We start from the raw sequence: 14,101 nt of genomic DNA, 5'->3' as shown, positions 1-14,101 counted from the left end.
ACTGGGGGTTGCCCCAACCCAGGTGCAGGACCTTGCACTTGGCCTTGTTGAACTTCATGAGGTTCACAGGGGCCCACTTCTCTAACTTGTCCAGGTCCCTCTGGACGGCATCCCATCCCTCAGGCGTGTCAACCACACCACTCAGCTTGGTGTTGTCTGCAAACTTGCTGAGGGTGCACTGGATCCCACTGTCTATGTCATTGATGAAGATATTAAATAGTACTGGTCCCAATACGGACCCCTGAGGGAAACCACTTGTCACCAATCTCCATCTGGACATTGAGCTGTTGACCAGTACCCTCTGGATGCGATCATCCAACCAATTCCTCATCCACCAAGCAGTCCACCCATCAAATCCATATCTCTCCAATTTAATGAGAAGGATGTTGTGGGTGACTGTGTCAAAGGCCTTACAGAAGTCCAGATGGACGACATCAGTAGCTCTTCCCTTGTCCACTGATGTAGTCACTCCGTAGTAGAAGGCCACTAGGTTAGTCAGGCAGGACTTGCCCTTGGTGAAGCCATGCTGGCTGTCTCGAATCACCTCCCTGTCCTCCATGTGTCTTAGCATAGCTACGAGGAGGATCTGTTCCATGATCTTCCCAGGCACAGAGGTGAGGCTGACAGGTCGGTAGTTCCCAGGGTCCTCCTTTCTGCCCTTTTTTAAAATGAGTGCAATGTTTCCCTTTTTCCAGTCACGGGGGACTTTACCTGACTGCCATGACTTTTCAAATATCATGGACAGTGACTTGGCAACTACATCAGCCAATTCCCTCAGGACTCTGGGATGCATCTCGTCAGGTCCCATAGACTTATGTATGTTCAGGTTCCTCGGGTGGTCACAAACCTGATCTTCTCTTACAGTGGCAGGGACTTTGCTCCCCCAGTCCCTGCCTTGCGGTCCATCCACTCAAGAGGTGTGGGAAGAGAGGTTGCCAGTGAAGACTGAGGCAAAAAAGTTGAGTACCTCAGCCTTCTCCTCGTCCGTTGTTATCAGTTTGCCAGTCTTGCTCTTCAGGGGAGGTACACTTTCTTTGACCTTCAGAGTTAGGAGAGTTAGGGGAGTTGAATGCCTATGTTATGTTTCCCTGAGGCAGTTTCTACTTGCATGACCAGCCCTTACTCAGCACCTTGTCATTCCAGAGAAGGTCTTACTGACCCTGGCAGGTTTGGAGAACTTCTATTTCACATGGATGAACAGTTCTTTAATAACTTATTGAATAAATGAGCTGCTTTTTAAGAGCAGCATGTCATGTCTTTGTCTCCAATTCTTTAAGCAGATTTATTGTACTATGTTTATAAGTCTAATGGTTGTTTAAAGAACCTTGGGGTCCTTAGTTACTTGAGGAAGAACCTTAGTTTCTTGGGAAACTTTGGGGAAATCTGTAAGGACTGAATGTAATTATTTTGTACTATAAATTTCAGAACTCCACACAAAACTGGAAGTCGGAAGAATTGCTGTCAGGGAGTCTGTGAGGATGTTGGTGGTAGCAAGGGGACTAACAGCGCTGTGCCTGCCAGGTGCTGTGTGGTGGAAGACCGATGTGGTGGGGGATTTGGGACAGAGACCAGAGTGGAAGGTGGAGCGAGGAGCCAGAGCTGTGAAGGAGAGTGGCTCTGCACGGGCCTTAGCACCGCACAACCTCCAGCTGTGGGCTGCGATGGGTGCTGTGTGATGTTCATGTCCTCCCCATCGGGGTGTCCTGTGGGGTATGGTCCTGGGCATGAACAGGCAGGCTGCACTCAAGAACGGGCCACCAAAAGGCTACAAAGTCCTACCTGGCCCTCGATGGGGACAAGGCTCCTGATGTGCGCTTTATAACCTGGATTCGTTTCAGTCAGGAGAAAGCTTCTGATGTCAGGTCTGACATGGTTTGCTGGTGTTTCTCCCAAGTACTTCTGCAATGCTACTCATGCGATACTTGCAGAATCCTCTCCCTAATTTGCTCTAATGCACAAGCTGCTCCCCCTCCATGCAAGTGCTTCCTGAAAATTTATGAGCTGTTCACTGTCAACAGTACATCGTTTGGTTTCTCGAGAATATGCAATGCTCAGTAGGGAATAGGGTGAGGGAATTTTCTGCGTAAAAAATAATTTGTAGGTACAGTAGGAACAACATACAGAAAACGATAATCTCCTTAAAATAGGCTGGTGGTGGCCCTAAAGAACAGCATTTTTCAAGAACACTTTAGCTTTAAAGCATTTTGGGGGCTTTAATTTTTTGAGAGCATTTTCAATATGAAATACAAGGAAACAAATTTCTTTTTTAGAAGAGCAATAATGATTATTTTTAGTATAATTATATAATATTATTTATGGTTTTTAAAGATTCTTAGTGTTAAACAGAAATGAGCTAATATCCAGCTTGTTTTCTATTATAATTAAAAAGTACAGAAAACAGAGTTTTATTCAGGCACTCTCAAACTGAACTTGTTTAAACCGCTGTTATTAGGGCTTCATTTTCAGATAGCAGCATTCCAGTCAGTATTTTCTCATGGGTTTTGTTTTGAGGAAGGAGTCTCTCATGTTACTGTTTTCAGTTGAGTGACTTTTATTGCTAATAGGTAAATCACAAGCATCATTATACATCTAGTGTATACATATTTTGAAGTATAAGTACTGTGTTGTTTGTGTTTGCAGGCAAGTGCATGCACATATGTTCCATAGGCTGAAAATCTGACCTGTAGGTGTTGTAAAATATAAATAGGTATTAGTAAGTTTATGTTTATGTATAAACTAAATAAAGTTAATGTAAGCCAAGTTACTGCTTAATGGGATCAATCACTATAGCTCTTTTCAGACCTTTGTGCAGTATGAACGCTGCACACTTTCCTCTCTGCTCATCCTAATTTGATGTTAAAATTATTTTTTACAGAGATTCCAGCAGGAGGCATTGGTTTTTATTTTAATGCACACTATGTGCTGTGTAAAGTATCAGGAGTTCTGGATTTATAAAATATGCTATTCCAACCTCTTTCTAACACAGCATTTTGTGTCACCCGGGTATTCTGTGTCACCAGAGAAGAGGAAAGCTCTGATGCTGCCCCTCGTCTGGACCACAGCTGCACCTGCCCCTTCTGTTTCTGCAGTTCCTGCCTTGTTTCCCTCCCCTCCATAGCTATGTGCTGTCTCTCTCTCCAAGAACTCCTACCACAGTATCTTGCTATTAACTTATATTCAGTATATTTAAAAATATTTTCTTAGAATTACTCCGAGACACTTTGGTTTTGTAGATCTGCTCGATAACAGACCATTGGCTGTTTCAGCCTGTGAGCTGGGTTTTTCTTCTCTCCCCTTACATCCGTGCTCCTCTGCAGCCGTTGAATATACAGATTCTCTCTGCCTAATATTTCTCTGCCTCATTTACCATTTCTTGTACTGACTGTCAGAGTAAAATCTTTGACTCTTGTCATAAAATAAAACAGGCAATACTGATATCTGAAATTAGTTATGTTTGTTTAAACAAAGTAATATTTTAATAAAAGTGACACAGAAGTGCATTCCACAGATTTGGGTTATTCAGGGATGTCTGCACAGAAACTGATCCTTTATGTGAGCGTCTTCAAGATGTAAATAAGATTCTTCAAAGATATAGAAAGTTAAAAAAAAAAAAAAATCACTGCCATTTCCAAATTCGATTGAAACCCCTGTTAGCTGAATGAGTTTTAATTGCATTGAGAACAAACCTTGCAATACACAAAATAAAATCAAAGCTACTACTGAGGAAGTAATATCAAATTTATCTACTGCTTATCTGGTAAAAAAGGAATGTCAACTGCTGCTGAATGGTGAGGAAAAAAGATAAATCTTCCAGATCCTCATAGCACAGAGATTTCATAATAGATGTTTCCAATGACTATTCAAGAAGCTTTTTAATTATGAAATACTATGCATGCTTCTGAATAGCCAGGGAACTGTACAAAAATGTAACTGGCAGCAGAAGAGCACAAATAAATCATTTCAGAAAGAAAGATTCAATCATAGTAACAGTTATGTAATAGGAACAAAATATGTATAACAAAAACAGGACACCGTTTAGTCTCTGAAAAATATAATTTATAGTGAATGCTTTTTACTCAACACTGTAATTTGTAATTTAATATGTGCATAAGCCATAATGAAAATATCATTATAATTAACTTTGAATTACACAATCTTGCATCTTTTGTTTCAAAACTAAAGAATGCTTATTATAAAAGCTCTGCTTCAGTGTTTCACAGTGGTGTTCCCTGCCTTGATTTAACATGCTTGACTTACTGACTGAATCTGTTCTATTTCTGGCTCTCAGGACTGCTCTAAGTCTGTGGGGACTGAGAGGCTGAGTAGGACTACAGATGCACATCTGTGGAAGGTTTTATGCGTGGGGTTTTTTTTCCTGGTAAACTGGGAGATTATGATTGATGAGCCCAGCATTAGGGTAATGTTATCAGGGACACTTTCTGCCTCTGTCCTTTGTGCCATCGCCGAGGTCAGACCATAATCATGTTAGCATTGAACATAGTGCTTTATTAATGTTTCATGAGTAACTCCGTAGTAATCAGTCTAGCTTTGTATGGATAAATAAAACTGCTGCAACAATCCCTGATGTATACACTGAGTGCTTTAGAAGCTACTGTAATAGGTCTTAAAAGTAACCTGACTGAATGTCTTTTCCGGACTTTATAATAAGTCTAATTTTCACAATTTTAAAGGATTCTCGTTTGATGGAAAACCATTTCCACTTCCATTTCTGTGTTTAGTTAGAAGTGTAAAACACCCAGCTAAACAATCAAATAAAACACCATCAAAACCCTGCCTGCCATTTATTAATTTGCACAGAATTTAGTAAAGCTTGTTAACCAATTGGTTAAATTACGTTGATTTATGTTACTGTGCCTCTGTGATGTTTTCTAGGCTGTTCTCTACTTGCTTTGGTAAGTCACAGGATGAAATGCTGAAATTCTTGCTGTTATTTAAAGAAAATGTTTACATTCATAAATGTGCAAGTAGGCTGTATATAAGGATTTGTATTTACTCCCACATAAAATTACACATTATATATGCCTGCAGCAAGCAAAAAATATGTATGAACAGAAGAAAATACTGTCAGCTAGGGAAAAACAAGATCCCACTGTATGTTAGGCAGTATGACACAGGATCCTTTCCACTGAAATTAAATGACTACTGCTGATTTCATTAGACAAGGGATCAGGATAACACTTATTTGGAATATTCCTCAATTTTCTGTGGCTTTCCTGTAAACATGTTCTCTACTTGCTTTGCTAAGTTGCTGTAGAAATTCCAGGCTTGCACAAGCTTGCTCTGTTTTACACTTCAGCACCACACCCAGGCTATTTTTTTTTCTCAAGATAGATTCTTGTATAACAGCCGAAGCTTGGCCTGGGGATGACCTAACTGAGTAATACATCTGCTGACCAGTTCAAAACATGGAATCAGACATTAGGTAGGGAATGTCAAACTTTCCAATCCCTTAATATTTGTTCCTTACTTTGACCAGTCTAGTTCTAGTGACCAAAAGGAGAGCATACTGGCAGTTTGCTGTATGCACTAATAAAACCCTGCGTGAGGCAATTTTTCTGAAAAATCACTACACATTCAAATTATTACACTTTCAAAATGTAATTCTATTACTTCTTACTACCCATACTATCTGCATTTTCGTGAAAGGGATTATCCTTCTTTAGCTGCTTGCTACTTTATAATAAGCTTTATAAAAAACTATGCATATATCATGTTCTTTAAACATCCCAAAGTTATTCACTGTGTTTCTACCCTCTGAACGCCATCCAAATGTGAATACTTTTTCTGTCATCTAGTTGCCCAGAAGTGAATCCAATATTCCAGGTGCAGTCTCAAAAGGACCATAGACAGGTACAACTGTTTCCATCCTCTGTGATGCAATGATTCTCCATAGATGGCATCAAAACACACTTATTTCTGGTGAATATAGAATTACAGAGTTTTATCTAATCTAATTGCTGCTCATTGTCACCCTTCCCTCGCTACCGCTCTATTTTTGGTACTATTTTTGTTTCCAGACTTCTGCTTCCTATTGAATATCTTTAATTCTTTCCTCCCAAGGTGATTTTCAGTGTATTTGCTGCATCTAATTCAAATAAATCTATGCCTCTTTCTCCTGTTTTCTAGGCAATTCCCAACTTTATTATAATTTGTGAACTTCATCAGACTGCTCACTTGAAGATAGCACGTATCTGTGTAGAACTGAATTTTAACTACTGATCATGCTCTTGCTAAAAGTAGATGCTGGGATGAATAAAGGCCATGCAGAAACCGCCTCCAGGCAAAACTGTATAATAACGGCATGATGCTCACATCTGTGGGGACAGGGGTGGAAGACAGTATAGGAAGGGTATGATACATAAGTGAGATCATTTCTGATTTTAGAAATCTGCAAAGTACTCAATTAGTTGAAGCCTGTAATTCTAATACAATTCTAATCTTAACATCAGTTTGTCTGTCTCCTGGCATTCTGAGCATACTTAGACTCATATGGAATCAGTCATTAGTGCTATTACAGCTTAATATTTGAAAGGTATTTCCAGCTTTTAACTATCAGCCTTTCTTGAAAGTATAGTCCTGAAGGGGCACAAATGCTATACTCTAAATTCATGCAAGCAGCTGTTTTCTTCAACAGCACAAAACTTTTCCGTAGAGAGCTCCTATGCTATTTTCTAAAAAGCAGAAATTGCATGAGAGAAATCAAATAAACTAAAGCTAAAGCTTTTCTTCAAGTGATCTCTTATCACATAGTGACTTTTATCCTCCTATTAATCATTCCATCTTTGTGGAAAGGAAAGATGGAGAAAACACAATTTAGGATACAAGAAGGAAAATTCTTTACAAAATTCCCCAAAGGGAGTCATTAATATGCATCTCTCATTATATTCCCCAATAGGTGGCAGCTTGTTTATCCTTTTTCACTAAGGTATCACACTTCTGTTCTTACAGATGTCAAAACTAAACCTCTTGGTCAACTTCAGTGTGCTTACTCCTGGGTCCAGTTAGGGTTTAGCCACAACCACAATCCAAAAAAGGGCTCTGTGCAGCATCCCACACTTGAGAATGCTAATGGAGTGTAGTGATCCTTTGAGGCCACCTCCTTCTTTGCTAGTAAATTTGCACTTGAATTTATTGCCACCAGCTGTGACATTTACTTGGTTTTAAAAAGAATGTTACAATATATGCAGCTATAAGAGAAATCAGCCAAGAAAAAGAAGGAAAATGTTGTTCAGCCTCTTCCTGCCAATGAAGGACTACTCCCTGGAACACATTTCTCATGCTTTGTGTAGTGCATTTCATATGTCTCAAGTGATGAGGTTGCCATCACTTCCTTAGGAGACTGCTGTACATATGTCAAACCATTTACTCTTCTAAATGGAGGATGCTTCTAAATCATACACGTCTAGGAATAGGTTTGTTTTTATAATATTCTTCTATTCTTTTGAACTTCATACGGCTATTTTTTCTGTCAACTCCTGAAGAACAATTTTCTTTAAATAGATAGTTCCTGAAATTAAATTACCAAACTGATTAGAAGAAAACGAACACTGCTAGACTTACAATGCTACCACAAAAGCACTATAGGGAATAATCCACAAGCTGAACAGTTCTGCAACTGTATGGAAACCCATAGCTTATTGAAAGTATAGTCCTGACTCTATAAGCAAGACAAGCAATATGTATTTTAAGGAAGATCCATTTACAGAACAGAACCATAAATTGAAATATTGCTGGCCAAAACATTAGAATATACCTTGTTTTTCCTAAAAATGACTAGAAGCATACATACGTATTAACTCTATCATTAATAAAATCATTATCTATCGAATTAAAGCAAAAAATATACAACATAGATAAATGTTTTTCATGCTTAAATTCTGCAGATTTCATGGTGATTTACATCAGAGCAGTTCTTTTGCAAAATTTCTTCAGAGACTGCAGTTGTTGGCTTATGTTCACTTTTCTACACTTCCAGTTCATCTCTGATGAATAGGACGTGCATTGCTTCAGTCGAGTACGGAATATAATATATCTTGCAAGATACCAGCATTTATAATAAACTTTTTTTTTTTTGATGTAGGAGTCGGTGAGGAGGAACAGACTTAAATTTTTCAGGCTATCCTGTATTGTCCAACTTATGCCCATCTGATGCTTTCTCATGAGAGAATAAACAACCGAATTTCATTTTCCATGATTTGGGCACATACAAGGAAAATCCATTGCAAAATAAAGGGTTCTGTCAAGCAAGACAGAATGCAAGTTCTCCTTCACTTTTTATTTTATTTCTATAGATCTAGTTCTAAAGAGATGAAAAACAGCATTAGGTTAGCTTGTTAAAACACAGAACTCCTTACTTAGGCTAAACTAAAGCGCAGCTTACCATCCTGTTGATACGGACGAAGTCTTCAGGCTTCTTGGCCCACGGCGGGAGATCAACATCATTCACAACAACTTCATCTTCCCTGATTCCTAGATTATAGCCGTTACTGTTGACAAACATCTCTGGTAGGTAGTAAAACTCTGGAATTAACTCCTAGCAAGGAGAAAACATGCAATGAGACTTTACATTTATACAGAGATGCTAAATGGTGCTGCCAGAATCAGGCTCCGTTGCAGTACACATTAAAGCATTCCTGCTTTTGTTTATGTTTCTGTGCACTTGTTTAAGAAATTTTATAATCTGTTTTCTTGTACTTACGGTCAAACATATTTTTCATAATGAAACATTCAATCTTTGTTTTTCCCATATCTGTTTTTATGAAAAGCATAACTTTGGAAAAGCAGCGCATATCAATAAAGGAGACCTCTTCAGAATAACAGCTACAAGAAACTGTATGCTAAGCCTTCAATACTATAAATATGTTGGATTTTTTAATCACTTTAACTAAACTACTTAAAGGGGGGAAAAAGTTGCTGATATAACACTATCTTGATTTTACTTTCTCTATATTCTATAATTGCATACGAAAAGGTGGCAATTTGATTACCTATATAAGGAAAAAGAATTCAGGGTGAATTAATTTTTCTACTGTAAGAAAAATTCAGAAATACATGGAGAGAAAAATGTCAATACAACAAATGTCCTTAAACCAGAAATACATGATATTTAAACTGTGAAAGATCAATAACTGAGTAGCAAAGATCATCTGCAGTGTATTAATACATTATAGATAAGTTAGAGTGTGAAGTTTTTCCCGATTTCCAGGATAGCTAAATAGAAATGCATTTTGACATAATAAATATCGCCATTTGTTGCTGTCTATTATTTAGCAGTAAGTATTGAACTGCAATAACAAAAAAGCTTTAAAGCCTGCTACCTCTTTTCTAATATCCAGATATGGATTAAATTCACTAAACTACATTGTTAAAAGCATTATGGCATTCAGTTGTGTAACATGATCAAAACTGATGACACAGCACCTGAAACCTGAGTCTCTTTGTGGTCCTTTCAAAGGCTGCAGACATGTGAAGCGTAAAAAAAAAATCACTGCAGACACAAACTTATCTAATTAAAACTGATCTGCAACTCCATAGAGAATAGAGCAGTTAAAGCATAGTCAGTCCTTTCAAATTTATTCATTAAAAAAAAAAAAAGGATAATATTTATGTTACAATTTTAAGTATGTTTACGGAGGCAATTTACTTGCTTCTTTACATCATTTTTAATATACTACAAAGTCTGAATTCAGATTAGACTAAAATGCAATGCCAATCAATATCTAACCAGTGCAAAACACTAACCAAGGGAGATATGCCTGAGCTTGACTAGCTCATTATGAAACGAGCTGTAATTTCAAAAAGCCAAAAAAATTTAAAAATATTACATGCAGTAAGTAATAAAACAGCAGCTAGAGCAAAGCTAAACTAAAAGCAATCCTGAATATCCTATAAGGTCAAAAGAAAAAAGATTATTTTACTGACAGTCTTAAGTTTGATTATATATGTCTAATTTTCTCAGGGTATTTCTAAAAGCAAACCTCCCCCCTTTCCCCGAAACAGGATTCACTAACTCAGGCTCCCGAGGAAGCCTTTTGGTTTTCTTTAATGGAGCCCAAAGAAGAATGAACGATCCTCGCAGTTGGAGAAAACTAGACATTAATCTTTCTAGAGCTCAACAAACTACTACTAACTTGGGACTAAGAGCTGGCCACAACCCAACATGTGCTACCATACAAATCACTGACAAACTAAGAGCATTGCCTTAAAGAAAGGGAAAATTCATAAGGACCTCAGAATGACAAAATATTATTAAGTCAGAATTAAATTAAAAGTCAATTTTCAAATGAAACAGAATTTATTAAAGGAAAAAATTAAGCAAAGTTTATTTCTATTTTGTATAAAAGCCTTGAAACACATACCACTGTTTTTAATTATTACCATTTTTTATGCAACATGGTGGTGTACTAACCTGTAATGTCAAATAGCAAACAAGTTTTTGATTCCATCAAAGATATGTTAACTCTTAATTTTCCTTTTTCAGTTTAAATGTCCTAGGATCTAATTGTGAAATTTTACATCTAATGTATCTGAAAGATTCGTGCTACCCAGAGACACATCTAGTGTTTAACTGAATTCTACTAACTGTCTGACTTCAGGGGTATCTTGAAACAAAGAGATTTAAGTCACTGAATATTTTTAACGGTATTTCCATTTAGTAATTTTATCTTTGTTGCTATTTGCTTTCAGTGTAATTTAATGTTCACTTGTCTGGTATAGCAGAAAACATAAATAGAAATAGAATAAACAGAAAGCATGCAATTAACTTTCTCCATAAGATTTATTGTGTTGTATATGTTTAGTTTGACCTGTCTTATTCCTGTGCTCTGGAAACTAACCAGTGCCAGACTTTTAAATCCTCTTCAAATAACACTCTCTCTAGAACCCTAATCATTTCAGTTACACATCTCCTGGTATTTTTTTTTTTTTAGTCAAAGTAACGAAACTAAACATAGTATTTCAAAAAAATTTAATAAACCCACTGTGTTATAGTCTCACCATTCTCCTCGATGTTATTTTTAGTGCAGCCTACAATTTTGTTTGCTTATTTGAGTACTATTTAGCATGAATTGAACCTTTTTGTGAGATATGAACAATGTCGCATGTGACCTTTCCCAGATACTTACATATTTCCCATACTTTGCATTAACCATTCAGTTTTCTTTGGTAGCATTTGATATTCCTCTTGCAATTTTGCTGTCTCCACTATTGACTAGACTAAGAAACCACAACACTTAAAAATGGCTCAGATATAAATCCGTCCCCTTCTCATTTCTAGAGAATGAATGAATATATACTAAAACACAGACCCATTATGAAAACTTGTGGCACCCTGTAAGTATGAACTTGCTAACATTTGGAAAAATCTTCAAAATGTGTATTTAGCTACTTAGAAGCATAGAAAATACAAATAATCTAGAGAAGTGTGATAGAAAGCTTTGTTTTTATGTGTTCACTGTTTATTCTGCTGTGAAAAAATGAAGATGCTGTCTCTTCTACCTCATGCCAACGGCAGGCGCCGGGTGAGGACGGAAAGGCAAATACTCCCTTCCCCAGGGCCCCTGAGCATGCTTTGCTAGGAGAAGTACAAGCTCGGAGAAGCAGAAAGAGGAAGGATTAGCAAGGACAGAGCAGGCAGCAAGGATGGAGCCTGGGAGGTTGCTGGGAAAAGGAAGGAGCAGACAGGAGTGAACCTCAGCGGAGACGGCAAGATGACAACTGGGGCCCAGAGAGAATTGTTTTAACCAAGAAGCCACTGAAAGTTGCAAGAATGAACACAGGAATGAAGGAAAGGATAACACTAGCAAGGGCTAGAGTTATTTTCAAAACCTATTTATATTTTTCTCATCTACTCTCAGCCAGAGTTTGGGTTTTCTTTGTTTAATAAGTGGGTTTGTGCCAGTTCATATTCCAATAAAGATTATGGCTAGAGAGAGACAGCTCTTTTGGTGCTTTTCCTGTTAAGGACAGGGAACAGATACCTCAAATATCTAACTGTTTCAGGGTCACATTTGGAGAGGTGACCTTGCCCATTCCTCTGTTCCAGAAGAGGTTCAGCTATATCATCTTTCCTGCCAGATATCTGTCTACCCTGTTGTCCTAGAATTTGAGTGACAGCAGCTCCACAATCCTTCCATCAACTGACTTCAGTATTCTTCATCTGAGGAAGTTTTACGTAACGCCTGGCCTGAATCTTGCGTTACACAATCTAAGTCCATTTTCCCTTGTCCTAGCTATCAATCCATCCCAGATACAGAGAACAAATTACTGTTTTCTCTTTGCATAGTTTATTACATGTTTGGAAAGCATTCTCCTACCAGCTTTACAGCCTTTCAGCTCCTAAAAATCCAAAGGAAGGCCAATGACTTTACCTTCTGTATTGCCACATTGCTTAAGTTTTAGTTATAGATGTGTAAAATATTCTTTTCATCTCCCCAAATTAGCTAGTAGAATTATTCCTAAACAGCGCATAACTTTACTCCTATATATACTTTGGCCTTATTACATTTTGTTTAATGTTCATCACACAGAAGTCAAAATAAATGTTTTTATCAACCTCTGCGGTCTTTAGATCAGAGATTAAGATTGCCTACTTTTCTGACAGGATCTCCTATTTTTCTTTCATTTTTACGCACAGTGTAATCTGCCATACAACATAGCTTCTTACAAATCACCAGCTTCATACTTTAGAAGGGTCATTGTTAAATTCACCCTGAAGACAGGGACAAAGAGACTCAGAAATTAGCAGGGGAAAAATGTATCTCAGGGATGGTATTTACACCAGGGGATGGGACACAGAGGACCTTCTGTCTCCCAATCTGCCTTCCACTTGACAGACAGAATAGTTGATAAGTGGATCCTTAAAACTCCAATTGCACCTTCAGCGGCACCAGCGGTAAAAGGTCAATGCAAAGCCAGGTCTATGCAAAGGAATGCTTGTTTGAAGCTGCCATGATTTTGAGATGTTTATGTTTCAAGCTACAAATGTTCAGGAAAGACAAATTTCAAAATATTTTCTTCCTACACTACAAACATTTAGTCAGCCAGTATAAATCAAGACATTAAGGAAAACATCAAAAATAACAACACAAAAAAGCTTCCCCAGAAGTTACATCAGTTTGCAGGCATAAAATGAGGGAATGCAAAGAAAAAAGATACAGAAGACCAATATTTTTAAAAAGTCTGGTATTTTTAAAATATTCACAGACCAATTAAGCATTTTAGATGCATATTGTTATTGTATGCCATTCAGCTGATATATAATTTTGCATTAACTGATACAATTCGGTACCTTTTATTGGTTCCTTTGCTCTTGCCAAAACATATCAAAGGTTCTAAATAAATCTTTCTGACTACGTAACCTGTCATGGGTAATTTCTTACCACAAGAAATATCTAGAGTTCAAAGAGTTAATAAAAATAGGGATTCTAGTGATCTAAATCTATTTGCAGTAATTTCTGTCTAGTTGTCCTTGACATTTCACAAGTTGGTAACCTCCTCTGCTCCCCTTTCATTCACACCTCTAATAAGACAGGTTAGCTTTCTCTCATTTAATAGTCAGCTACCTTTCAAACTGCCCGAGAAGCTTGGCTCTTCTCAGATGAAGAATGATGCAGTAAAGCTACTGAGGGGTGTAAAAAAAAGGTAAAATGAATATTTTAACAGACTTTTCTTGTCTGTAAATGTGATCTCTAGTTTATTTTAATAGCTATACTAAAACCCCAAGGTATAGTTAACAGTATTATATGCCTTGTGTCTTCATATAAGAAAACATCCCCAAATGCATTTTCTAATTTACAATCCTGTGACAAATCCAAGCTGCTGAGAAATTAAGCTTTAAAAATATGTCTTGGGGTGATAGAGGACCACTATTAACACTATCATAATTGTACACCACTTGCATCAAATCTGACGTTTCTGTTTAATATGTTTTGCTAAGGGTATACCGTTTTATGGCCTCCCAATGAAATCAAATCCAACCCAGACGTTTTCACTTTTCTAATATAATTCACTTCAAGGTTTTAAAGCTGCCATTTCTTTTTCTTTCTTTCTTTTCCTCCCAAAAGGTTGATCCCCTGGCATC

At 37.4% G+C, this 14,101-nt stretch overlaps 1 protein-coding gene across 4 annotated transcripts in view; it reads right to left on the bottom strand.

The window, feature by feature from the left end:
• Positions 1 to 14,101, bottom strand: part of NBEA (neurobeachin) — a 519,980-nt gene that overhangs the window by 53,853 nt on the left and 452,026 nt on the right. For all 4 annotated transcript variants that reach the window (XM_050890741.1, XM_050890750.1, XM_050890767.1 and 1 more), the window contains one exon: positions 8,402 to 8,554. In XM_050890741.1, coding sequence (XP_050746698.1) covers positions 8,402 to 8,554 — 153 coding nt within the window. The remainder of the gene's footprint in view (positions 1 to 8,401; positions 8,555 to 14,101) is intronic.

This window comes from Gymnogyps californianus, chromosome 1, assembly GCF_018139145.2.
Source record: "Gymnogyps californianus isolate 813 chromosome 1, ASM1813914v2, whole genome shotgun sequence".
NCBI lineage: Eukaryota > Metazoa > Chordata > Aves > Accipitriformes > Cathartidae > Gymnogyps > Gymnogyps californianus.
This window is presented reverse-complemented; position numbering and strand designations above follow the sequence as displayed.